Here is a 27,720-nt window from a genome sequence, read left to right on the forward strand (position 1 = left end):
GTGAAAAATTTCTCCATTAACTTCAATGGTAAAGATTTTCACTTTTCACGTTTCCGCCCTAGAGAAAAAGTTTCATGATCGACCCTCAGGAGGTCGATCATGAAACTTTATCCCTAAGGCGGAAACGTGAAAAGTGAAAAATTTCTCCATTAACTTCAATGGTAAAGATTTTCACTTTTCACGTTTCCGCACTAGGGAAAAAGTTTCATGATCGACTCCCTGAACTCCCTGAATTAGAGTGTGCGCACTTAAAATGAAATAGATATATATTTGAAAGTAGAGTCCTATACAGGGTGATTCAGAACGACCCATGTGTCCCGATAAAGACATATTCTTGAATAAATTCTGAGACGATTTTTCCTGTACGAAAATTTTGTCCGACGCTTACTTTTTGAATAATAAAAGGATAAAGTTAGCGAATCACGGGCCGTGTACACATGGTAGACAAAGGCGCCGCAACTCACCGTCCGACGCGGGCGCTTACTCGTGTCGGACGGTGAGTTGCGGCGCCTTTGTCTACCATGTGTACACGGCCCGTGATTCGCTAACTTTATCCTTTTATTATTCAAAAAGTAAGCGTCGGACAAAATTTTCGTACAGGAAAAATCATCTCAGAATTTATTCAAGAATATGTCTTTACCGGGACACATGGGTCGTTCTGAATCACCCTGTATAAAGAGAGAAGCGACATTGAACCCCCACCACAACCTTCAGTATCCAATTGAGTCCTCCACCGCCATTTTGGGACCGCTCTAACGTCATCAAACACCATTCGTATCATTCTACAAACAGCTGTGGTCACAATACGGCTGCTCGCATAGCCAATCAAGTATCAATCAGATTACCAATCAGAGCTTTGGACATCAATGTCGCTTCTCTCTTTATATAGGACTCTATTTGAAAGTTAAGCCAGGGGGTCGATCATGAAACTTTTTCCCTAAGGCGGAAACGTGAAAAGTGAAAAATTTCTTCATTAACTTTAATGCTAAAGATTTTCACTTTTCACGTTTCCGCCCTAGGGAAAAAGTTTCATGATCGACCCCCTGACGATACGTTTTTTTCTTACTGGATTTCTAACTGGATTTTCTTACTTGCTACCGTACGGGCAAGTATTACATGGTGTGTGCAAAATCCGCAAACCACGCCCCTTTTTCGCTTCGGATACCGCTCAGACCCCAGGTGTACCAACTTCGAAAAATTAAATGTTTAATAATATCAGGTTACTACAACTGTTATGATTGCATCTTTATCGCACTCTGCTATATGTTTGTTGTGTCCTTTTCTCTGAAAGAATTGCAGTTTGTACAGTTTGTAGCACGCGTGATTTCGAGAGAAGTACGTAATTCGAGAGATTTTATGTGAAATTTAGTGAAGATGGTGCGTCGGTGTATCGTAAAATCTTGTGCAAATGGAGAAAAATGCGGTAAAACCGATGTAAGTTTCTTTAGTTTACCGAAGAACAAAATCATGCGTGAGGGCTGGCTTCGGAAAATGGGAGAGGTTACATTACCTTCAAACATAGAATATGGTAAGTAATTGTAGTAAGTAAATAATTAATTTCTAAAATATTTAAAGTATTTAAAATTTAATGAATAAGTGTAATTGTTGCTCTCTTAAGTCCCGGTTTACAATAGATGTAGTAAACATTAAGAAATTGACCAATCATAGTCAATTATCCTTCTCACATTTGTCTGTGATTGGTCAATTTTTTAGCGTAAGGCTTACTACACCTATTGCAAACTGGGACTAATTTGAATCGGTGAATACAATGAATACTCAGTATCTCAATTTTCAACTGCGATTTGAATATTTTTCAGCAAGGGTATGTTCAGACCATTTTACTGAAGAGTCATTTCACGTAGGAAGGAGGCAGAAGTCGGGAAAATGTATAAATTCAAGACGCCTGCTTTTGCCAAATGCATTTCCCACCTTAAAGTTACTTCCAACACAGAATAAGTAAATATATTAATAAGTAATGTAAAATATTAGACCTGTTCTTTTCCACATTTCAGAACTGAACTTCTTGCACGGCTAATCTTTATTTTTTTTCATGTAAAAGAAAAAAAATTTGTTGTAAATTCAGTCCTGAGATGTGGAAAAAAGTAGACTATGTTTATTTTATTGCTTGCATTTTTGTCACATTTTCAAGATAATAAAACTTAATTATTATTTTATTTTTCAGAACTGTTAATATGGACTTTAAAGTTATTCGTAGAGAATTCTTACTTCCTACGAACACTCATAGAAGTACAGATGGACCGAGCAATAATGAGGAAGCTGCCAGCACTTCCCAAATTGTTCAAGTTGATAGCTCGCCAGCATTAGGCAAGTAATAAATCGAAGTCAACCGAAATTAACAAATATATAGGATGTATAGACAAATGTGGAATTATTGCAGATTCATTAGATGCCACTCGTGATCCATTAATATCGGAGAGTGTTATCGAAACACCGAAGAGTCATATTCAAAAGTAAAAACCGCTAACTGATGCTAATATTTGAAAATCATATTAATTAATGCAAATGACAGATATAAGTAATATCTTTTTATGTATTTGTAGAAAATCACGGTTGGATAGGAAAAGAATGTTTGGAACGCCACAACACACATCTGATATTTTTGATGGTGTATGCACCAAAACTTTTCCAAGAAGGTATGCTTATATTTTGTACAATTTCAATTCTTTGTTATATTGCATTGAATACAGTTATTCGAAATTACTAATACCTTTAATATTTGTTAACAGATCGCAAAGAATTAAATATTCTGTATCAGGCAATTTCAAAATACGAGCAAGAAATTTACTGAGGGAATACCACAGCGAGGAAAACACTCCTTCATGCATTCGCAAACAACGGTACTTATATTAATTCTTTACGTATATTTTATCATAAAAATGTATGATAATTATTCTATATTTTTTTGTTAATCTTACATCATTTTTTTAAAGCCACTGAAAAATAACAAAAGAACAAAAATTAGTGCATTTTGTCAATAAAAATTAAAATATTTTAACAATTATAATTGTTAAAATATTTTAATTTTTAGTGACAGAACAGTTATTTCACAAATTTTACAATTATACTTACACATGCAGTATGCGAGTACAGATACAGTGACAAGACATGTTTTAGTATTTGAAAGAAAATATGTTCTTTCAGATTTGTAATGGAGAATTACAACATTAGCGAAACTACCCATATATCGAAACAAAAAGAGGACACGTACCATCAGTCAATGGAGTTACTGAAAGTTCAATTGGAACATTATAGATCACTAAACGATTTTCATTTACAATCTAGATGCAATAAATGGGATGAAATGGAAAATATTGAAAAAGAATGCCAAGCATTGCGAATGCAGTTAAAACAAAGCAATGAAGAAAATCAAAGATTAAGAGAAAAAGAAAAGAAAATGGAAGTTTTGATCAAAAATCTTCAGGCGAAACTGGCGACAAGTAATCTCGACAAAGTGAACTTTGATCAAGCAGTTGAGAACGAAATGACACAAATATTGAAGCGTTACTTTACAGAAGGACAAATTAGATGCATCCTACAAAATCAAAAATATGTTCACTGGTCGATAGAAGATTATGCTTGGGCAATATCATTTCGTAGTATTAGCCCAAAAGCATACAGATATTTCCAGTTGAAACTCAATTACCCATTACCGTCGCTTTCTTCATTGAGAAGATGGGCTTTGAAGACCTTTGATATTCGAGAAGGATTTTTATCAGATGTCCTTGCAATAATGCGAGAAAAAGGGAAAACCTTCACATTGTTCCAAAAAATAACAGTTATCACTTTTGATGAAATGGCTGTAAGTTCCGAGGTTCAGTTCGACTCAAAACTTGAAAAATTGGTTGGTCCTTGTGGAAAAGTTCAAGTAATTATGGCACGTGGTTTATTCGAGAAATGGAAACAGCCAATTTACTACAAATTCGATCAACAAATGACGAAAGATATTTTAATGGAAGCTGTTTCTCGTTTGTATAATGCTGGATATGAAGTGGTAGCGACTACCTGTGACATGGGGAATAAAGGAGTGTGGACAGAGTTAAAAATCACTCCGGACAATCATTATTTCGAACATCCTGTACTGAAAAATGGCAAAATATTTGTTTTTGCTGATATTCCGCATCTACTAAAACTACTGCGAAATTGGTTTATTGACGATGGTTTTGTACTTCAACAATGCAGTAAACCATTCAAAGCTGAGGTTATGCAAGCCATTATTGACATTGGTAAATCAGGCGATCTTCGTGTTGCACACCGTTTAACACAGCGGATATTGGATGCTCGTCATACATTGAGGCAGGCTGTTAAACCAGCGGCGCAAATTTGGTCTCATACAGTGGCAAAGGCGATTAAATGGGCCGGTGATAATGGACTTATAAATGTGCCTGATTACAAAAAATTTTCAGATTTCGTATCGATTGTTAATAAGTGGTTTGATGTGCACAATTCGCACCAGAAATATGGTGCACATCCAGGAGTGAACGGCTATGGAGTGAGCATCGATAATCAAGAAATGGTTTTACAATTAATGAATTCATATATTCAAAACCTGAGAGTTGGTTCCAGAAAATCTCTAATGCCTTTTCAAAAAGGCATTTTAATTAGTAATGCTTCGCTTCGAACATTGTACGATTACCTCCAAAGTAAATTTCCACAGGAGTTCCAATATATTTTGACAAGACGTCTTCAGCAGGATGTACTAGAAAATTTTTTTGCCTACATAAGAGCCATGGGTTCTTGCAAAGATAATCCGTCAGGATATGATTTCAGATATCGTCTAAGATGGTATATTCTAGGCAAACACAGTCATGCAGTGTTTTCCGTAAATCGCAATGCTGAAGAAGATGTTGAAACAAGCTGTATTTCATCCATCAGTTGCGAAACACCCTCAACTTCAGAAACTCCGACAACAGCAGTGACTTCGACCCCATTAGCATTTTCTCCAGTTGCATCTACGTCATCTGTCAAATCATCACAGCAAATATCAACATCTCCAAACATTTCGGAAGTTGATCATTTACAGGACGAAATAATTCTAACAAAAGAATTATTTTCTAATATTATAAATATTTCACCGGAAGAGCTACAAGAGGATTCTGCACATAATTTGGAAGAGAACATGGATGACATGGATTATCATGATAATGATCTGTTTCTATTTAATGAAACATCAGATACAACGGATTTATGCAGATTATATTCTGAAAGCACGACAAGTGATATTGTGCAAGGAGCAGGATTGGAATATGTCGCTGGATACGTGGCTCATCGATATAAAACAAAATATCCCAATTTACAAAAATCGACCACAAATGATGACAGCGGAAATTGGATTCAAAGTGTCTCCAAAGGCTACCTCAGTCATCCGTCGGAGGAACTCATAAATATAAGTAAAATTGCTGAAAAGTGCTTTAATAATTTTCACGGAGAATATTTTAGTAAAGAAGATTATGTCATTCAAAAAGTCATAAATCTTATTAAAAAAGATAACGAATATTTAGATTGCATCCCAGAAGAAGTATTGCAGTGTTTAGTGCGGACTCGTACTTACATACGAGTTCGCGAAATAAATAAGAAGCAATACTTACAAAATGATGAAAGGAGAAAAAATAAAAAAATGAAAAAAATTATTTCCGCAACAAAACAATAATTTCCGCAATAAAAAATCAATATGGACCAACTTTTGGCGACTTAGTCAACGAATTGCGGAAACTTTTAAAGAAACTAATGTTGCTATGCTTCTCTTAGAATGTCATTATCTTAACAAGACTGCATCGACTTCTGTGGTAGGTTACCACGTACCAGTCAACCCATGCCAGTCTAACTGTCACATAAATTAATCAGACCCTGTGAAATAATAATTTTTCATTAACTCGCGGCACTTTGTGCCGATCGAATACAAAGATCGCGGCTTTCGAGCGGAACGATCTTAAAGATTTTATACATTTACTCGCGGCATTTTCTGCCGAACGAGTGCAAAGATCGCGGCTTTCGAGCGGAACGATCTTAAAGATTTTATACAATTACTCGCGGCATTTTCTGCCGAACGAGTGCAAAGATCGCGGCTTTCGAGCGGAACGATCTTAAAGATTTTATACATTTACTCGCGGCATTTTCTGCCGAACGAGTGCAAAGATCGCGGCTTTCGAGCGGAACGATCTTAAAGATTTTATACATTTACTCGCGGCATTTTCTGCCGAACGAGTGCAAAGATCGCGGCTTTCGAGCGGAACGATCTTAAAGATTTTATACATTTACTCGCGGCATTTTCTGCCGAACGAGTGCAAAGATCGCGGCTTTCGAGCGGAACGGTCTTAAAAATGTTATATATTTACTCTCTCAAATTAATCTCTAATTTAATTTTTGTTTAATCACAGATCTGTCCCCTCTTAGCTAAAAGATAATATGATACTGTGTGAATAAAATGTAGACAAATATAAATATATATATATATTTTTAATTTAATAATAATAATTGTAATAGTTATTAACTGGATTTCCTCGTCTTATCTCCCCCCCTCTTCCTCTTCCTTCTTTTCCTCCTCTCCCTCCTCTCCATCCTCTTCCTCCTCTCCATCCTCTCCCTCCTCTCCATCCTCTTCCTCCTCTCCATCCTCTTCCTCTTCTTCCTCCTTCGTCTCTGCGAGAAATAAGCTTTCTCCTTGCCGACCACTTATATCTATAAGACAAAATAAATCATACATACATAACTAAATTTATCTTAATATTTGGAAAAACATTGTCTCCTGATTGGGGTATAATATAATATATTACATATGATACACACACACACACACACACACACACACACACACACACACACACACACATACAAAGTTACAAAGTATACTCATAAAATATGTATATATTCTTACTTCTCGTCTCGTTCGGCACGCTTTACGCCACCCCTGGTGCGTTCTATTTCTATCTTCTTCTCTTCTTCATTTGATCTAAAACAGTTGTAACTAAGAATTAAGAAAAGATGTGGAAGATTTGCAAAATAATCAGGAGGCATATTTTTGAAAAAAAAGCGTTTACGAAATTACTAGGGAACTCTATAATATGTGTAATGTGTACTATAGTATTATCGTACATTTTCGTATGCGCTTTTTTTCAAAAATACGGCCCCTGATGTTTTATAATTAATGTGTGCGTGCGTACACTTATGCACATTATAACATACAATATATACAATACCTTTCTACGGTATTACAATCAATCTCCTGCTCCTTATTTTCTTTTTCTTCATTTGATCTGAAAAAGTTAAGAATTTAAAAAAGTTATTTAATAATTGCAAAATAATTATATATTTTGGAATGTGCGTGCGCGCACTTAATATGTACATTACTGCATACAATATATTGTATATATATACAATACCTTTCTTCGGCGTTCGGCAATTCCTCCTCAGCTTTTATTATATTATTTTCTTGTGATTCCTCCACAGATTCCTTCTTTATTTGTCGGTTACCCATTCTGCAAAAAATAATTTTTGTTATACATTTTCTCTCTGTTTCTATCCCCCCCCCCCCTTTGTTTCTTTGCTAACTTCTGCGAGAGAAAGAAAGAGAAAATGAGAGAAGGGGGAGAGCAGCTGAAGAAAATAAAATAGAAAGTGTGTAAATCAAGTATTTAAAGAATATCAGGGCCTCTTTCATCAATTTAACCGATCGGTTAGTCCATTGGAATTGACCATTCGTATTTGTTATTTCACACAACACGTAATGCAATTGGTCTATTCCAATGCTCTAACCTCTCGGTTAGCCTTAACCGAGATTGGTGAAAGAGACCCTCAGAAAATCATTTTATTGAATTTCATGTAACTTTATTTGCTTGTGTTATTGTTCAGCTTTTTAATTTAATATTTAATGTTAATATACTTGTTTCATTGTTATAAAATATTAAAAAATATCACTTACATGCAAATCACACTCTTTCTTCTGCTTGAGGCTCTCATACGATATTCACGTATGCGATAAAAAAAGACCGAGAGAATACAACATGATGTGCGTGCAACGAAGACAACTACATTCAGTTGTAACAACTTCGTGGAGTTAAATAAGATTGGTACACCTGGGGTCTGAACGGTCAGAAAACAAGCGAGAGGGCAAAGAATTCGAGAGAGATGCTTGCAAACTGCACACACCATGTTACTTCCATCATGCTGCTTGCTTGCTACCGTACGGGCAATGGTACTGGCAGTGCTACTGGCCGTGGCTTCACACGGTGTGAGTTTTCGTACGGGCTGAGCAACTGAAATTTGTTTCATAGAAGCGGCACGCTTAAATATGGATGAGATAGATGAGATGGATGAAATTATTGCAACAGTTGTACATTGTCGTAAAATTGCTATTGCATTATTTTTAATTATTGAAAAATTGCGACAACAAAATAAATATCGCCGACGTTTATGGAGTCGACAGTCAATACATTCTTTAATGCCTTACTTTTACTGTGCTTATTATGGTAATTTGGTGTGTTTATCGCATATAAACATGGTTCCTATTAGTAGGCCTCTATTAAACATAAAATACTTTTTTTGGACTATTTTGAAGTCTTTTCATTTTTGCACGACGTCATGTTTGCGAAGTGAATTCACGTTTGAACTTTGACAACACTTCGACAGTATAATCTGGTATAACCCAGTATAACCTATACAGACTGCGTCCTGATTGGCTTTCACAATAAACCAGTACAGAATCACGTAAGAAAAATAGGACATGATCTATTACGAAAATCCAGGGGGTCAATCATGAAACTTTTCCCCTAAGGCGGAAACGTAAAAAGTGAAAAATTTCTCCATTAACTTCAATGGTAAAGATTTTCACTTTTCACGTTTCTGCCCTAGGGAAAAAGTTTCATGATCGACCCCCTGTACGCGAGCCAGTAGTGTAGCCCGTAAGCTACCCATTTCCAGTACGGGAGCACGTAAGACTGCCAGTATAGGAGCACGTAAGCAATCCCGTAAGAAGAAACGTATCGTCTGCGGCAGGCTTTAGTGAAAGCAAGAAGAAACGTTCCAGTGCAGTCTAGTGCAGGAATAGAAAACAAGTCTATAATAATGATATAACTCTCTTGCAACTCTTCTCTTCTTCCATTTTTAATTACTATGAGTGTTTCGCAAGTTTTTCTATTTAAAAAAATTTATTTTCTTTTATTATTTTAATTTAATTATCAAAAAATATATATTTTATCGATAAAGAAAAATGCAGCAATTGTTTGAAAGCCTATGATGTTTTTTTTCCCTCCTAGATATTTCTGGTACGTACAGTCGTGAGCTGAAAGGTTGCAACACATTTTCTTCGATGGTTTTTGGAATGTAGACTTGCTCATTGATCGGCAAACGTAATTGGTTGGATCTACAGGTAAGAACCAATTATGTTCGCCGTTCAATGAGCAAGTCTACATTCCAAAAAGCATTAAAGAAAATAGGTTGCAACCTTTCAGCTCACGACTGTATATACATACGTAGGCTGTGTTCCGATATTAACTGCCAGTACTGAAAATGTATAGTATATGTGACGTGAACTATAAATTTTCAGTACTGCCAGTAAAAACGGAACACAGCCGTAGATTGGTGCCATTGGCAACATTGGCACAGTAATCGCGCCAATGAAAGGAGCCTCTCTCCTTCTCTCTCTCTCTCTCTCTCTCTCTCTCTCTCTCTCTCTCTCTCGGGATCAGGACTGTGGCAAGAGAGGAAATTGTAGAAAGTCAGCGTTGTTGAAAAACGCCAGCTCGCGGAATAGTCGCGCGTAGCGCTGTTAATTTTCCACGTCACGTGACTGGTGGCGGACCAATGGCGGCGGGCCGGTGACCCTATACGTGGCATGGCAAGGTACGAATCCTTTCCACGTCCGCCATTTTGACATACGGTACTTTTCGAGAGTGTTGGTTTTATGTTTTCTCGTTTCTCGTGAAAATAATCTTTTTTACTGAAACGTAAGTAACGCAAGTGGCGTACATGTGCAACGTGGCGTCAGCAGAGAACTCGATAGTAAGAACGAGCCTCTGGCTGATGGATCTTTGAGCGGCGAACCTTTGACGATTCGCTGGGGAGTAGGTCGAAGGTGACAGGCAACCGGTGTACGCGGTGTACGCAGTGGCTTCGCACGAACCGCACGATATCCTCCACCTCGTTCGCGCTCCATCACGCTCCACTGGCCTTTTAAATAGTACCAACACCCTTTAAAACCGCATAGATCGTCGGCAAAGCAGTAGCTGTAGCGATCCCCGAGGGTATGCTGCTCCGATAATCATAGCGATTTTATTGAGAATGAGAATCGATAGAGCGTGAGCGTCTCGTGCATCTCTCGCGTGTGCATCCAACACCTTTTTTTCCCCTCTGTCTTGCCGAAAGGTATCTCGAGCTATCGAACCTACGATCGACGACGATCTCCCGCCGTCTTGACATTCTTTCGCTCGATTCTTTCGTCTCGCGGCCGTCGCGACTGCTTTTTAACGCGATCAGGTTAGTTCGCGAGACTTTGCGGAGACGTAGCACCATCGATCACCTCGCTGGGATGTATACGTGCTATTGTATACGCGAAGATCCCGCCGCGACAGAAGACCGAATTCCGAAAAAGGACTTGAGAAAAATTGTATCTTGAACCCTCTGAGCGAGTCTCTTCCTCCCCTCTCCTTTCCCCCTCCTTCCCCTCCGCCCACATGCGAGTCGCTCTTCTATCGTTCACAATGTTTCCCCGTTAATTAGATTCGCTTCTTCCTCGATTTTATGCACGAGAGATGAATCAACATCTTTACGTGTGACATGTGTTTCATAATCGCAAATGTTGGATGAATAACATCTTGTGCTACTCGTGCATTTGGCAATCAAATAATCTTACGTTTGTTCAAACATATAAATCCATTTTCTTACTTTGTGAAATATTTCATTCTGCACTTTAAGCCTTGCACATACATCGTATCATACGTTGCAAAATGTAACACATAGAGAGATGTTATATACTTTTTACTGTATTTTATATCGCCTAATCTTAAATGTGTCAACATATAATAATTTGAGTACCAAATTATAAGAGACACAGGAGTGATACTTTGTCTTTGTCACATAAGTTGACAATGTGTTTCTAAAAGACAAAATCCACTTACATGTATTTTTCAAGAATATTACATTTTTGTATTATATTGCAATGATAATGATTATATAATAATGTACACATGTATGTTACACACACGCACACACACATATACATATATATATATATATGTATGTATGTATGTATGTATGTATGTATGTTTGTATATATATGTGTGTGTGTATATGGGTATGTTCAGGTCCTAACATATAAGTACCAACCATGGGGAATATGTTTGCAACGTTATTCAAGGGTCTCTTTGGTAAAAAGGAAATGAGGATTTTGATGGTGGGTCTTGATGCAGCGGGTAAAACCACAATTCTGTACAAATTAAAATTAGGGGAAATTGTTACCACAATTCCCACTATAGGTAAGTATGTGTCTGTTTCTTTTTCAAGTACATATAATTTAAGAAAGCTAATATAAAATATTAAATTTTATTATATTTTATTCATATAAACAATTACAATTGTATCAATTTATTCAACTATAAGGAATATATTTTGATACATAGCCAATTTATACAAACATTGTCATAATTTATAAATATGTCAGAGATAGTAATGTTAACACACATATAAATATAATTTTTAGGTTTCAATGTAGAAACAGTCGAGTATAAAAATATAAGTTTCACTGTATGGGATGTGGGTGGCCAAGACAAAATAAGACCTCTATGGCGGCATTATTTTCAGAATACACAAGTATGTATTTTATTATTAATAAATGGTATTTTGTTATAAAATTTTAATTATATATATAATAAATAAAGACACGTCTGTGTCTATTTCCTTGACACACAACAGATGGTAAAGTTATCAAAGTGGGATACCATGGTTCTCTTTTTTTAAGCACTTTTATTGAATAATTTAGTTACACTTGGATATTATGTTTCCATTGTTACATCTATATTTTGTTTACAGGGATTGATATTCGTCGTCGATAGTAATGATAGGGAACGTATCGGTGAAGCACGCGAAGAGTTGATGAGAATGCTAGCGGAAGATGAACTCAGAGATGCGGTACTTCTCATATTTGCAAACAAGCAAGTAAGTGAAATCTTTCGTCATCGTTCGTGATTGAAGCAAGGGACGATATTAAGAACGAGTACGTTTCAGGATCTGCCAAATGCAATGAACGCAGCAGAGATCACTGACAAGTTGGGATTACATTCTCTACGTAATCGCAATTGGTATATACAGGCGACGTGTGCCACGAGTGGAGACGGACTTTACGAGGGCCTCGATTGGCTTTCCAATCAGCTGAAAAATGCCAACCGCTAATTGGAAGAATTACTCTGTCAACATTCAGTTGCTATTAACATCATACAACAAAAACAGCTGCACACCTCCTCCCCCCCTTTGCTGCGAACATAAGAAACAAACGATACAAACGTCGCAAGGTCTCTGATCTTGAGTGAAAAATATAGAAGAGGAATTATTCCTGGGAGTTGTCTCTGTGTCGGTAGGTTTTTTTTTCGAGGGGGGGAGAGGAGCGAGAGAGCGGCCGCAGGCACACGATCGAACGGCCACATCGGACTATTGCCTTGCGCAACTTATTATTATAATTATTATTATTATATTAGCATTATATAGTTACACTTTTTACACAGAGAGATGCCACGGGAACGTGGAAAACTTGGAAGTAATTATATTAAAGTACCTAACTCTGAAACATACGATACACATTGAGTAATTTAAACGATACCTCTTCGATGAGAAAATTTGAGAACACACACGAGAAAAGAAAAGAAGGTCGAGTACCCATGATGTTGCCAGTTTTGAATGCGTTGGACATAATGCGATTATCATAATGTAGCTGCATATTGTACATTACATTATATAAATATGATAAAAATGTGATCAATAGACGAGAGAATGTTGCTCTGTCCACTACATTTTCAAAAATTGCTCTCGCTTCGGCCCAGCGCGATTTACACGAAAATGCAAACGGTGATTGCAGCAGACGGTGCAATGACTTATCATTTCCTAGTTACTAAAGTTTCTACTTTTTTTTTTTTTTTTTTTTAAGTTCTCGGCGCGATAGAAAACTTGGGAAAAAAACGGAAGCTATGAAAAATTATCTCGCTAGCTGGTGTTGCGAGCAGATGCGCGCGTACCTTCTTCCCTCATCTGCCCGCTCGCCCGCCTTCAAACTTACAGTTATCCAAACACACGTATGTCTCGCTATAAAGGAGAAGCGATTTATTTATTACACCTCGATAAGGTACAGTAGAATTATATCCTTGACATTCCGAAATTGTGCAGAGAACGTGATGGAAAATTCAAAGATTCAAGAAAGAAATTTATATAAGAGTTCAGACCTCGCGTAGCTGTTAAATTGGTCAACTTTTGCTACTGTGGCGTTATATACGTCAGCGGTTTTGCGACCGTTTTTTGACGTCCCAACGTTTTTCCTGTCTTTGAAATACATTGTTTTTATGATATACTCCTTCCCTTAACTTTTCATTCAATCGCCTTTTCGTCATATGCGAAAATTCGTATAATTATGTATGAATGTTTAAACAATTTGTGAAATATATTGTAATTGTGCTTTATATACGTAGTCTATACATTATTCGCCATCGGGACATAAATCTTTTTATCTTTATTTATCGTGATTGGTCGATAGATTCGTTTTCAACATCTTTCGTGTGTTTATCGTGTTAAAAAGATAAATCGCGTGTAACGTAGAAAAACAAGCTTTAGTACATGACGAAAATAACGGCAATTGATATTTTTACGATAAGCGATTCTTCATCATCGATTACTCTCGTTTTATTCTAAAGTGCGGACATATGTGCCATTCAGATGATGCGCGCGCGCGCGCGCGTGTGTGTGTGTGTGTGTGTGTGTGCGCGTGCGTGCGTGTGCGCGCGCGCGTGAAATGAATACATCCACTTGATCTTAAATATTTATTATTTCTTCTTTATCTCTGATTGTAGCTTAATCGGAAAAAATATTCTCAACATGCGTTTGTTCGATATAAAATTAGATGAATATTTTAAATCGATAATTACAATTTTCGTGATCGATAGATTTCTTTCTTGAAAGAAAATCAAAAATCTTAAAGAATTAAAGAATTTATTTATTACACATACATATTATATACATATTCGCCAAGAAGCTTAAGAGGATACGAGGCATTTAACATTTCGAAAGGATAATAAAACGTTTTAACTTACGCTAGCTTACATTCAATAATCATCTCTTTTTTGCTTGGTATACAGAATGTTTCAAAAGTGAAGAACTTATTACTCGGGACGTGAATGGAATCCATAAACAAGAAAATAATTATGGATTTAAATGGGTTTAGAAACATTGTTTCGGAGTTATCGTCATTTTTACGTTAAAATTTGAAATGTTTGACTTTTGAATTTTTTGTCAAAATTGCAAAAAAAACATTTAAAATTTCAACATAAAAATGGCGATAATTAAAAAATAATGCATTTCTTACTTACATCATACCAACTTTTTTTTTTTCATGTGAAATACAAGGATTATTTTAATTTGTCGCATCAATATCGCATTTTACTTTTTAATATTAATCTTCGCACGCGTGAGCGTATGTTACATACCCTAGATATAAATAATTAGCGTCTGAAATCTGTTGATATATTCTTGACATTTAGACATTACCGATCAACTTAGAATTGAGAATTTGACAAATTGACAAGTGAATGAAAAACAAAGCACAAGCTTAAAAGGTATACACAACAGTATTGAATTAGTTTTTGTACAAATACATTTAAATAAGACATATTTCTTTTAAACATAAGATTAGCAGATCGACGAGTTCCAGATGATAGAGCGCGGTTCTAGTGCTGAATAATAATATTTATTTTTATATAATCTCCAGATTACAAGTTCTGTTCCAAAAGTATCCGACTCGCTATATCATATAAGAATCAAAAAGAGCTACTCCGGAGCGAGTGATACGAATGATAGATCGCCTTGAAAGTAGTCTCTCCTTTCGAAGTAAAATGACCTTTCAGTTTTCACAAAGCAAAGTTGCATCTGTGCGTAATACGATTGATCTATTGATGAATTAAAAACTTGCCCTACCGATCTGCTTCGACGATAGCGTCGTAAGCGATGGCAATTTGAACTGGAAGCGAAACGTTACGCGACGTAAGCAGTAAGCTGAGCGCTGAAATACTTTGAAGCGCTTGATTAATCGCACTCGAAATGCTTCACAGCATTTATAGTGAGACCGTAATTATAATATGATGAAAAAGGCAATATATTAATGCTTGAGAAGAATTAATAAAATTCTCCCTCCCTGGAAGAATTAGAAATGCTTTTGAAACATTAATATTATAGCGAATTCAGCAGAATTCAGCTATTTCATAAATGTGCACCATATTTCATAAGTGCGCACTGATGCGCCACACATATTAAAGCCGCTGTATACTCGTCTAATCTTGTTTAAAAATAAATATCTTAAATGATCAAATGTATATTTTACTAAATAGTATAATAAAATATCGATTGAGGCTTTTCACAATTTAATCTATTTATATATTTATATTAAATACATATCTTTACATATCTTTGTGTACGCGTCGACGCCGACGCAACGGTTTTAACGTGCGCACCAGTGCGCACTAGTACATCCAATCAAATTTGCTATTACATATTCCGATTGTATTTCAAGTCCGACAAATATGTGGCGCGCAAGTCCAATTATGCTGATGGAGATTGTAAAAATTAAAAATTACTATTCAGTACGTTATATAAATGTAAGAAGCGCTATGACTGACAAAAGCCTGCTAGCCTTGTATAATTGACATTGAAATTTCGTCAATTGGAATTTAACTTATTATATTTTTTAATATAAATAATTTTTACCAACAGTCATGACGACGAAATATGTATATCTAGATTGACGACAATGCATATCCGATTCGAAAATATCTAACAATAAGCTAAAATATGTAAGCTATAAAAGAGTGAAAAACGGAAATTAATAACACGCGTCTTGTTTATTGTGCGTTTGTTTGTTGTGGCTGTAACACACAAGCCCGCGCGTGCATTTAAGGATTAAGAAATATAATATATCGTACGCATATTATAAATAATTAATTTTGTAACAAAATTTCTTATATCGTACATATCTTGACAAAAATATATTAAAAATTCCCAGGCAGTATATATGAAACATTGCACAGGAACGTTGTTGCAATATTGTTGCAATTAATGTTTCATGCGCTATGTATAATATATCTGGGTTGCTTTAGTTTTCTGCCAATATTTTCGCACACGAGCTGCACACTCAAATAAAAGTATATATTTTTTTTCCAAATAAATATATGTATATCGACATTCATAATCGCGGCATTAAGCAAGTCTGTAATAAAAAGATGAAAATCGATCAACTGCGATAAAACTGTATTTCCAAAGAAAATTACGTTAGTCGTATGAATTGAGCGCATGCCGTGCGCTATATTGTTGAACGTGTATCACAGAGTTGCCGCAGTCTAAAATCTCAAGTTGTCTCATCGTGAACGAATGTGCAGAAAAACGAGAAGAAGGAAAAGAGAGAAGACTGTTGAAAAAAATGTGATCGTTTGGCAAGTTATCTCGAATCAAGGTCATTTGGTTCGCTGCTCTTTCACACTCGTTCGCGCCGCGCGCCGCGCGCCGTCTTGTCGACGAATCGCAGCGAATTGCCCGAATGGCCGAACGCGCGACTTCTTGCACCGGATATCGGAGCTAAATGGCCCAGATGGGCCGGAAGCCGGAAGAAGGCCGCCTGGACTGCCTTCAGTGGCCTGGAGTCGCCTTGCTTGGTCGCCTTGGCCTTGATCTCGACTCTCAGGATGCAGGAGTCTCAGGTGCTTTCGGGTCGCTGAAAGGTCGCCATACGATTTAGAATTTGCATCAAGTCTTGTTTGTATATGTACATGCTTAATTGACACAAGACTGCTAATGCCGCTGCTTAAATATGTGTCGCGAGGCATCGAATAAACAAAAGGTGACGCGCACGCGTCCTGGGTGACACCCGACATCCACGCTTTTTGCCACCAGCCAGCCACCCCAACCACCAGCTGTATGCGACCTGATGCGACCATACGCGACACTGCGCGACACACGGCACACAGCCATCTCTTTTATCTTCGGTATTTGTCTACCCGGTGAGCGCCGCCAAGCGCCGCACCTGGGCCGGGCCTGCCACAGCCCACGGCCACTGGGCCACAGACAGCCTGTGTGTGTGCGGGGTGTGCCACGCGGCGCAGATGACCAGTTAGATGGAAAAAAAGGTTATCTCTGTCAATATCGTCGTGGAAGAAATAACTTGATTTCGCGACAACTCGGCAACTCGTTGTATAAACTGTCGCGAGATATGGTGGCAAAGAATGCAAGGAAGATTATACGCGCGAAGAAGGTAGGTCGAGCGGGAGGGGTCGATAAGAGAAATCGAGCCGGTAGCGGCGGCGGCGGCGGCGGCGACGGCGGACGTGCTACGTGGAATCGTGAAAGTGAAGGTGAAGGTATGCTGCCGCTGCTACTATCTCTGCCGCTACTACCTGCGGGAGAGACCGATCGAATCCGATGAATACCTGTTGGCTGCTTATGTGTGCGCTGCCTGTTATTCCCGTTCCTTCTCTCGCGTTCGCGTTCCTTCATGTGTCTCTCTCTCGAGTCGCTGGCTAAGCGATCACCGAGACGAACGCGTGTGTGACGATATCGCGACACGCGATAAGGAAATACCAATACCAAACCAGAGTGTTTGCAAGTGTCAAACGCTGATTGTTGACAAGTATGGAGCGCCTGAGAGACAAGTTGAGCGCGTACGATCAGGAACATCTGCTAAGATTTTGGGAGGAGCTGATGGACGAGGACAAGAACCAGTTGGAGAATGACATAGCGGAGCTTGATTTCCACGAAATTATAGGATATTTTAAAAGAGCTGTGGAATCTTCCCAGTATGTTGGCCAGAATATGCTGGATGACAAGATACAGCCGATTGACGAGAGCAAGATTGCTTCTGCCAAGACGTCTACAGAGGAAGAATTGAATATGTACGAGGAACGTGGTTTGAAGGAAATAGCGGAAGGTTGCGTCGCTGTATTATTGATGGCGGGTGGTCAAGGCACGCGTCTGGGAGTTACCTATCCTAAAGGAATGTACGACGTTGCGTTGCCTTCGCGTAAAACTCTCTTCCAATTGCAGGCGGAAAGAATAATCTCTCTACAAAATATGGCACAACAACGGTATGAAAAACATGGAGAAATAACTTGGTATGTAATTAACAATTGTTGGTGTACGAGTATAACGCGTGATAAGATTAAGAGATATCCAATTGAATAATTTTATTTTCCAGGTATATTCTTACTAGCGAAGCTACTCACGATGCCACTGTCGAATATCTAAGCAAGCGCAACTATTTTGGTTTAAAAGAGAAAAATGTGAAAACTTTCAAACAGGGTATGCTACCATGTTTTACCTTTGATGGAAAAATTATTTTGGATGCAAAGCATCGTATTTCCAAAGCTCCCGATGGTAATGGAGGATTGTATCGTGCTTTGAAAAATCAAGGAATATTGGACGATATGGCAAAACGCGGTATTCGGAGCATTCATGCACATTCCGTGGATAACATCTTGGTGAAAGTAGCGGATCCTATATTTATAGGATATTGTTTACTGTCTGATACTGACTGTGGAGTTAAAGTTATCGAAAAGTCATCTCCCTCTGAACCAGTTGGCATAGTTTGCAAGGCATGTCTTTTTATATAATATATAAATTTATATTTATGAATTTATGATTTTTATATTATACTCTAAAAATATGTTTTCTGTAATCTTTCTCGCACGCGACAAGCACACGCGTACACACACACACGCACGCACGCACTCACCAATCATTAATTATTTTGGTATTTAATATAGATGTATATTTAATATAGGTAGAGAATCACTATCAAGTGGTTGAATACAGCGAAATGACGAAAAAGACTGCGGAACTTCGACACGCCAATGGACAACTGATGTATAATGCTGCCAATATATGCAATCATTATTTCACTCTTAACTTTTTAAAGGACGTCGGATATTTTTACGAAAAAAATTTGCTTTTACATGTAGCGAAAAAAAAAATTCCATACGTTAATAACGATGGAGAAAGAATCATTCCAAAAATTCCTAATGGCATCAAGATAGAGAAGTTTGTGTTTGACGTGTTTCCCTTTGCAAAAAATTTCGCAGTATGGCAAGGAACACGTGAGGAGGAATTCAGCCCGGTGAAAAATTCAAGTTCCGCTGGTGAAGATTGTCCAAGCACCGCTCGCACCGATTTGCTCAATTTACATAAAAAATGGTTACTGAAGGCAGGTGCAAAAGATGTCGAGGACAATGTCGAGATCTCTCCTTTGCTTTCGTACGCGGGAGAAAATTTGTGTCAAATCGCAAGCAACCAATCTTTTGTGGGACCACAAGTTCTCGAATAACAAGAATATACCATTTTTTTATTAATCTATAATAATGAGATATCTTGAATGACATATGTTTCTAAATGATTAAGTATGCATTTTTTTAATATTGTTTAATAACGCGATTTTCAATATTATAATATCCATCAATATTATAATATCCATTTTAATTAAAATTCCATGATAAAATTAAAGCTGTCCTCAAATGAAAAAAATTGAGAACAATGTAATTAATTATATAGATTCAAGTGTAATTTGGTAATATTATTGTTTAATCCATAAGTAATGTGGTCATTATATTTTTATATACTGTTATACGAAATATATATATATATATATATATATATATATATATATATATATATATGTATATATATATATATATATAAAATAAAAAGTAATGAGTATGCAAAGATTTTTATTATATATTATAAAATTAATCGTCTTTTATTATTAACACGCACGTTCAAGTTTATAAAAACATCTAAAATTATTTGTGACTAAATTTATTTTTAATTGTAGATAATTGTATAAAACTATTTTTAAATTTAGCGCTCTTTTTTAATCACGAGTAAAGTTGATGAAAAAAAATGGGTGCATTTAGGAATACCTATATCTTTAGTGCTCTAATCTAGAGTCCTATATAAAGAGAGAAGCGACATTGATGTCCGAAGCTCTGATTGGTAATCTGATTGATACTTGATTGGCTAAGCGAGCAGCCATATTGTGACCACAGCTGTTTGTAGAATGATACGAATGGTGTTTGATGACGTTAAAGCGGTCTTATGACTCTGGCAGACCAGTGCGATTTGCGACACGCGACGCGCGATTATCCAATAGGCGTTTACAATTTTTTGAAAAGACGTACGCCTGTTGGATAATCGCGTGTCGCAAATCGCGCTGGCTGCCAGAGCCATTAAAATGACGGTGGAGGACTCAATTGGATACTGAAGGTTGTGGTGGGTAGAGTCCTATATAAAGAGAGAAGCGACATCAAACCCCCACCACAACCTTCAGTATCCAATTGAGTCCTCCACCACCATTTTGGGACCGCTTTAACGTCATCAAACACCATTCGTATCATTCTGAAAACAGCTGTGGTCACAATATGGCTGCTCGCTTAGCCAATCAAGTATCAATTAGATTACCAATCAGAACTTCGGACATCAATGTCGCTTCTCTCTTTAGATAGGACTCTAGTGGTGGGGGTTCGATGTCGCTTCTCTCTTTATATAGGATTCTACTCTAATCACGTGTGATATCGAGAGACTGCAGCCGATAATTGCCGCTAGATGTCACTAGCAAATTTACGCATGTGTCGTAACGTAACTGCTGATTTTAACTCAAAATTGAAATTTACAAAGTTTATACAAAAATCTCGTAATTAATTGAAGATATCTTATTTATATTAATTTAAAACATTGTTTAACATAATATCAAACTACAGAGTGTATATATAATGGAATTTGATATAGTTAAGTAGAACTATTTAAGGCCACTGCAGAATTGCAAAAGTGATCGTTACGAGTACTTCGTAATTGTTTATCTCACAAAAAAACAAACACATGAATTTCATGATATACATCTTCGTTTTTTTTGTGAATTTTTCTCTGGTCAGTGCTCTCTCTGTCTCTCTCTCCCTCTATTTCATCCAATAATGATAAATTTATTATTGTCATTGTAAACAAAGTCTTCTCTATATACGTGAGAGTAAAGTAATAACCATGGCTCATATTACTGATAAAATTATGCGAATCCTGCACGAATGTCACCCTAATAAAGATGATTTTAAGGATAAGACAAAAGGCTCGAGTGACTCAAAAGAGAGAGAAAAAGCAAGAAAGAACATTGAGAGAGCAAATTTAGAGAAAATCAAGTGTAATACGGAGAAATTATTCGCAGATGCACAATGTAACTATGTAGGAAGTATTGAATATGCTAGTTTGAATAAAATGCTAGCTCTTTGTAATTTAGAGGTATCATTTAATCTTTAATCTGTAGTTTAAGGAATAGAAATTCAACTAGAGATGTGCATGTACATTGCGACAACTGCTAAAAGATGCATGAAATAATTTATTCTGATATTAAAGATTAATAAAATAATATTTGTATATATATATATATTTTTTTTTTTTTCTTAGATTGGCAATGATATCACAGCTATTCATCATTTGGTTGAAGCTCATGCAGTAATACTTCGACAGCACATCTTGCATAGATATCAAAAGACTCAAATGCGCGAATCTATATGGAATGAACCTCAAACATATGGACTGAAGCCATCATATGTTAAATTTGAAACAAAATTTACAGATAATGAATCGTTAAAAACAAAATTGTTAGACTTACCAAAAGGTAAATCACATATCTTTTGTCTTTTTATATAAATTCATCAAGTTTTAATTATGTTTACAGAATGGTACACAATTCAAGTTACTGCTCAATATGAATCTCCAACTATATTAAGGTACGAAAAACAAATATCTAGTGTAATGCATGCTGTACATATTGCGATACTTCCTACGGGTACATCTGACATGGAACCGTTATGTATAACTGTGCCAAAACCTATGACACAAGTTTCCTATGATATCTGCAAAGAGATTCAGAAATTATTGGATGGTTACACATCTGCGCTAAAGACCACTTACACGAAACATAAGCAATATTGGATGATGCGTGCAAATGAAAACCATAAAATGAAGGTATGAAAAGGTTTGAAATGGATCAATGTAGATTATAATAAAGAAAAACTGATTAATTATAGATGGCTATAAAAGGATTGGAGAATATATGGTTGAGAGAATGGAGAGTATTATTTATGGCTGATCCTATTGAAAACTTGGAAATGGTAGATGAGATTCATCAAATGATCGACAAATTAATATCAGATTTCGAGTCTCCGTGAGTGATATTTATCAAAATTTGTGATTGTTATGTTATTTATGCATATTAAATTTTTATATTACACTTTTAGCAATGACATATCGAAAAGGTGTACATGGCTTTTAAAAAAGGTATCTACAGGTGCATGTTTCCTTACCCGTGAAGAAATAGCGCGTGCAATCAAATTTCTACTTCCCAAACATGAAAAACTTGCAAACAACATCATTTTATCTATTTATGGAATGTTATCATATATAAGGAAACTAAAGAACACAAAACGAAAAACGTTAGTTTTAATTATTGATGAGGTAAATACAAAATATATAAAAACGTATAAAATTATATACAAGTGCAAATTTGTATAAATTTGTTTTATATTTTTTCTTTTAAGCATATGGATTACATAGCATTTGAAGCCATGGAAGTTATTAAGAACCATCCCGTTACCCGTTTCCCATCTCTACATATAGCATATGCATTATTCAAAGAACACGAAGCAACTATAGTGGATGGTTGTAAAGTAATTAAAACCATAGAAGATATGGGAATTTGCGTAGTCAATCCTTCCGGTGATCTTGAACAAATGGAAAAACGTATGAAGCTTTTTATGGACTTCTGGTTACCACAGTGGAAAAGTTGTTATAATGTGAAACCCACCGAAGAAATGTTTGAAGACGCGTTAATAAATCATGATATTTTAATGTAAAAAGAAATTTATTTCTCTATTAATATTTAATTGATTTACATGTCGTTAGACTGATTGCAAATGTTTTTTCTCTTCTTCTCTTTTATAGGTATAATGGTCATGGAAATGGCATAGAATATTTATCTGGAGAGAATATTGAAAGAATGAGAGTAAAATCTACCGTTTTATTATTTGGATGTAGCAGTGTAAAACTACTTACGATAGGTGGAAGATATCCACCTTATGGCCTTTCAAATCAATATTTAATAGCGTGCAGGTAAGAAGAATATATTACATTTATGTTGATGCCATATACACACACACACACACACACACACACACACACACACACACACACACACACACACATATAAGAATTTCTTTCCGAAAAAATTAAAGATCTACAAGAGAAATCACCCGCGAAATACTCATTTTCTTTCACCTTTTCCCAATCCCGATCTATACATACATAAATATATAAAAAACATATATATTCACATTAATTTATAATTCTCAGTCCTTGCCTCTTGGGTATGCTATGGACGGTAACGGATGCCGATATCGATAAAATGACCGCAAACTTTATGAGTAATTGGATTCCTTCTTCTTCAGAGAAATCGTGGGCTGAGGTAGATGTGGATAGTTGGAGTTCTGGTACTCTAAGTTAGTATTATATTTATTATTAGCATATGTTGCTATTATAGTGATATTATAGAAATATTTTTGCTTTCTCATTGTTATATATTGTACTTGCGATAGCTCTCTTTACAACGAATTTTTTTCAGAATTTACGAAAAACGGAGCAAAGGCCAAAACAAAAAGGGAATCAGAAATGTTAAGAGCGGTAGCACAATCTAAGAATAGTTGTTCGCATTACATGACAGCAGCTGCGATAGTAGTACGAGGTTTACCAATAAAAATAGTTTAAATGATATTATTGATTGTATTTTTGCAACGTTAAATTTTGAAGTCTTATATAAAGCAATTGTTTGTCGAAAGACAAGACTACAGTAATCATTTATGGAGCAAAATTATTATCTTTTAATTTTAATATTTTAATACAAAGATATCTCGAAGATGCATTTTATATAAAAACAATAAAGATGAGTAAAAAAAAATATATATATTGTTTCAGTCGATTGTCGTCGATTCACTAACTCAGATTATGATTTTTGGTCACATAATAATCTGTGGTTCCGGTACAGAAGTGGAGATGCTCTTGTGTGGCAAAACCTGTCCGCCATTGATATATAATTCATCTTTGACGATAACGTCTTCTCCTAATACAGTTGTACCTTCCATTCGCACCCATCGTCCTACAACGCTTCTCCATCCAACGATACATCTGTTTACATATTCAATTGTCTTGATATAGAACATGACATATTCCAAGACTTTACATATTTGCGATACAACTAGTACTTGCCCATCTAACCAAGCATGTTCCTTTATCACAGCTGCCTTAAGAATAGTGCTTCGTTTAATACAACATCCATCAGCTAAAGTGGCACCAGGACCAATTGTGACATTGGGTCCGATTCTACAATCCTTGCCAATTGTAGCCGTTGGATCTATTAAGACGTTGCCCACTATACCAGGCCCAGAATGAAGCTGCTCAGGATGTTTTTGCCTTAATGAGGCAAGATACATAGACATTCCTGCATAAAATTATGAAGGATATACCAAGTATGAATGAACAATCAATGAGTACTAGTACATGTTGCAGTTTGAAAAAAGAAGAAACTAGTATATATAAAATGTACTTGCCTGTAAGAAAATCTTTAGGTTGTCCCACATCCATCCAGAAACCTGGCAATTCCATAGCGTACAATTCTCCATCTTGAGCCATATTTGGAAAAACTTCTTTTTCGATACTCGTAGGTTTCAATTCTATTCTGTTTAATACACTTGGATTAAGAATGTACATACCTATATTTTGCAAAAAAATATACATATATCTATTTTGTGTGTGTATGTGTGCATGTGTGTGTGTGTGTGTGTATTAATGAAGTATTTCAAAGCAGTATTTCTAAAGTAGTTTGTGTTTCTGTTTTCTAATCATACCTGCATTAATTTTATTAGATATAAATTCTTGTGGTTTTTCAACAAAGCTCTCAATCTTTCCATCTTCTTTATATACAACCACACCATATTTTGAAGGCTCTTCTACTTTAGTGACAACTATAGTTCCTTCTTTACCATGATTCTCATGGAATTCGAGGAGTTGTTTAAAAGGAAAATCGCAAATGATATCAGAGTTCAAAACAAAGAATGGATCATCACTGGCACATAGATATTCACGCGCGAGCGCAAGTGGTCCAGCAGTACCCAATGGTTCTGGTTCATGAGAAAAGATAAGTTGTACTCCCAGTTTCTTTGCTTCATGAACCAACTCTTCTTCCATCTGTTGCGCCCGATAAGAAACAGCCAATATAACTTGAGTTACATTTGTCTGTACCTAAAAAAATAAAAAATAAAAATAAAAAACAGTTTTGAAAGTATATTTAGAAATGTAAAGAAAGTTATATGAAACTTTGGTAAATTTATATCATATGTATATATGCAAATACCAATGCTTCGATCTGATGTAGGAGCATTGGTTTATTTGCAAATTCGACAAGTGGCTTAGGCCGACTTAAAGTAAGAGGTCGCAATCTTGTTCCATAACCACCCACAAGTATTAAAGCACGCATGGTTTGTAATTTCTTTTTTTTTTCGTGCATTCCTATAAGTTCTGTAAAAAAAAGGTATTCTCTATTATTAAAAATTGACTAATTAATTTGTAAATTAATTTACAGTACAAATAGATAAGTATTAATTTTACACGTTCACATTATTAAATCACAATTTACAATTGGCAAAATAAACTCAATCCAATTCGCAAAAAAACAATTACATTTTACTTGATACTCTGACTTCACCTTCTTTACTTGAATGATTTTATTTATAATTAAATTTATTTTTAGTGTATTGTGTTATTCGAGTCCCCTAAACATTAATCTAATTGATAATAATTGCTATTATACAGGAGAGGAGACAACATATGAAGTATTCCTTGACTGAAATACGTGATATTACTTACGTTAACTACTTATCATCTTGTTGACCACGACAATTGAATATCTCGGTGACAATTATTGCCACGTAAGTGACGAGTGCTACGTGTTCACTGACATATTCGTATCTATGATAAGAATAATTCTTCCTCGCAAGATGACACGATCGATGCGGGTCAGTGGATAAGTGCAAACTAAATTGTATTTTTTTTGTGTGTTTTTTTACGTGGTACTCATTCAGTTTTTGTTTCACTGTGATTCTTTTTCTCTCGCAGATGATTAATATTTGCCAGCAGTATCACTGGGCGCCATACTACTTGTCAATGGGTGCGTTCAGCATGCAGCAGACTCAATAATTGAGTGAGCGCTCGCTGTTATTGGTGTATTCTTCTAGATTCTAAGATCTGATTGGATGATCTAAAAGAAGAATACCTCCTCAACGTGTTAAGTACGCCGAACGTGCCCAATACATCTACTATCTACTTGTCTACTAGTGTCTGTTCTGCTGCCTTTGATATATAATCACACCCAGTCAAACGTCAAACCCGGTCAAACCGTTTGGGGTCGTTACTTATATTTTTGTATCTGTTGATTGCATCACGATCGGCCGCCGGGCCGACTATCGTCGTTCTGAGCCCGAAAAGCTCGAATAATTGCTTAGGTTTAATGACCAAATCGTCCCCGCCTTGACTAGTTCCAAGGGACGCGTACTAAATCAAAGGAAGAAGATATATATATATAGTCAGAGGTGTCTGCCACTTGCCAGTATTGCCAGTAGCGGCAGTCAGCGGCAGTAATAGACCTCTGTGAAGTTGGCACCCGACTTTTACGAAATCAGATTTCAAAGTGTGTTTCTGGTAGGATTTTGTCTGCAGATGATTGTAGTAAACATTATTTTGTTTGTAGTTGAAAAATAAATATGTTATCGTTTTTTTAAAAAACAGTAAGGAATTATTTAATAGTTATCAAATGGCATTAGATTTCAATCTGAAATCGTTTGTAATTTAAAAATTTTTGTTTATAGTTTAAAAATAAGTATGTTATCGATTAAAAAAATAGTTAGGAATTATTTTATAACTGTAACACAAATGGCGTCACACTTCTATCTAAAATTGTTTGCAATACCAAAATTTTTGTTTGTAGTTAAAAAATGTGCTTATTATTGACTTTTAAATAACAACTAGACATTAATTTATAATAAAAATAAAAAAATTACATCATATTCTCATTAAAAATCATTTGTAGTTGTTGGTAATTTACGAGTTTTGTTCGTAGCTGTTTGCAGTTTAAGAATTTTTGCTTATAGTTTAAAGAAAGTATGCTATCAATTTTTAAAAGACAGGAATTATTTTATATCTACAACTCAAATGACATCATACTTTTTTATAAAATCGTTTGTGGTCGTTTGCAGTTTAAGAATTTTTGTTTGTAGTTAAGAAATATGTTCATAATCTATTTTTAAAACGATTTTATATAGAAGTGTAATGCTACTTGAGTTATAGTTATAAAATAAATCTTAAAAGTTTTTTAAAAATTGGTAATAT

General features: G+C 35.8%; 5 protein-coding genes and 1 long non-coding RNA gene across 9 annotated transcripts; 3 read left to right on the top strand and 3 right to left on the bottom strand.

The window, feature by feature from the left end:
* Nucleotides 1-5,850: 5,850 nt before the first annotated feature.
* On the bottom strand, nucleotides 5,851-8,098 carry LOC105194071 (bromodomain and WD repeat-containing protein 3). The gene is made up of 5 exons (XM_039451789.1): nucleotides 7,937-8,098; nucleotides 7,398-7,493; nucleotides 7,215-7,271; nucleotides 6,893-6,967; nucleotides 5,851-6,696 (listed from the first exon to the last, which is right to left on the bottom strand). The coding sequence occupies exons 1-5, from the start codon at nucleotides 7,972-7,974 to the stop codon at nucleotides 6,480-6,482; spliced, it is 483 nt and encodes a 160-aa protein (XP_039307723.1). The 5' UTR covers nucleotides 7,975-8,098; the 3' UTR covers nucleotides 5,851-6,479.
* A 1,712-nt stretch (nucleotides 8,099-9,810) lies between these two features.
* Nucleotides 9,811-13,562, top strand: LOC105201940 (ADP-ribosylation factor 1). 2 transcript variants are annotated; one of them, XM_011170246.3, is made up of 5 exons: nucleotides 9,811-9,959; nucleotides 11,316-11,486; nucleotides 11,711-11,820; nucleotides 12,040-12,165; nucleotides 12,235-13,562. In XM_011170246.3, exons 2-5 carry the CDS (start codon nucleotides 11,339-11,341, stop codon nucleotides 12,397-12,399), a joined length of 549 nt encoding a protein of 182 aa, XP_011168548.1. In that variant the 5' UTR covers nucleotides 9,811-9,959; nucleotides 11,316-11,338; the 3' UTR covers nucleotides 12,400-13,562. The 2 variants fall into 2 exon arrangements, with proteins under 2 accessions (XP_011168548.1, XP_011168539.1); XM_011170237.3 differs by having other exon boundaries at nucleotides 9,862-10,256.
* A 618-nt stretch (nucleotides 13,563-14,180) lies between these two features.
* Nucleotides 14,181-17,781, bottom strand: LOC105201925. Its single transcript, XR_003269462.2, has 2 exons — nucleotides 17,679-17,781; nucleotides 14,181-16,966 (listed from the first exon to the last, which is right to left on the bottom strand). It is a non-coding gene; the product is annotated as an uncharacterized LOC105201925 (long non-coding RNA).
* On the top strand, nucleotides 16,966-19,831 carry LOC105201933 (UDP-N-acetylhexosamine pyrophosphorylase). The gene is made up of 3 exons (XM_011170227.3): nucleotides 16,966-18,359; nucleotides 18,443-18,839; nucleotides 19,028-19,831. Exons 1-3 carry the CDS (start codon nucleotides 17,881-17,883, stop codon nucleotides 19,565-19,567), a joined length of 1,416 nt encoding a protein of 471 aa, XP_011168529.1. The 5' UTR covers nucleotides 16,966-17,880; the 3' UTR covers nucleotides 19,568-19,831.
* A 987-nt stretch (nucleotides 19,832-20,818) lies between these two features.
* On the top strand, nucleotides 20,819-24,238 carry LOC105201909 (separin). Of its 3 annotated transcripts, none has more exons than XM_026140908.2 (9): nucleotides 20,819-21,525; nucleotides 21,691-21,904; nucleotides 21,965-22,254; nucleotides 22,317-22,453; nucleotides 22,527-22,743; nucleotides 22,827-23,137; nucleotides 23,230-23,397; nucleotides 23,733-23,783; nucleotides 23,906-24,238. In XM_026140908.2, exons 1-8 carry the CDS (start codon nucleotides 21,274-21,276, stop codon nucleotides 23,746-23,748), a joined length of 1,605 nt encoding a protein of 534 aa, XP_025996693.1. In that variant the 5' UTR covers nucleotides 20,819-21,273; the 3' UTR covers nucleotides 23,749-23,783; nucleotides 23,906-24,238. The 3 variants fall into 3 exon arrangements, with proteins under 3 accessions (XP_025996693.1, XP_025996691.1, XP_025996692.1); XM_026140906.2 differs by having other exon boundaries at nucleotides 20,824-21,525; nucleotides 23,638-23,783; nucleotides 23,906-24,228; XM_026140907.2 differs by having other exon boundaries at nucleotides 20,825-21,023; nucleotides 23,638-23,783; nucleotides 23,906-24,228.
* On the bottom strand, nucleotides 24,044-27,087 carry LOC105201918 (mannose-1-phosphate guanyltransferase beta). Its single transcript, XM_011170201.3, has 6 exons — nucleotides 26,203-27,087; nucleotides 25,691-25,854; nucleotides 25,185-25,578; nucleotides 24,888-25,049; nucleotides 24,547-24,778; nucleotides 24,044-24,465 (listed from the first exon to the last, which is right to left on the bottom strand). Exons 2-6 carry the CDS (start codon nucleotides 25,841-25,843, stop codon nucleotides 24,297-24,299), a joined length of 1,110 nt encoding a protein of 369 aa, XP_011168503.1. The 5' UTR covers nucleotides 25,844-25,854; nucleotides 26,203-27,087; the 3' UTR covers nucleotides 24,044-24,296.
* Between the last annotated feature and the right edge of the window lie 633 nt (nucleotides 27,088-27,720).

This window comes from Solenopsis invicta, chromosome 7, assembly GCF_016802725.1.
Source record: "Solenopsis invicta isolate M01_SB chromosome 7, UNIL_Sinv_3.0, whole genome shotgun sequence".
Taxonomy (NCBI): Eukaryota; Metazoa; Arthropoda; class Insecta; order Hymenoptera; family Formicidae; genus Solenopsis; species Solenopsis invicta.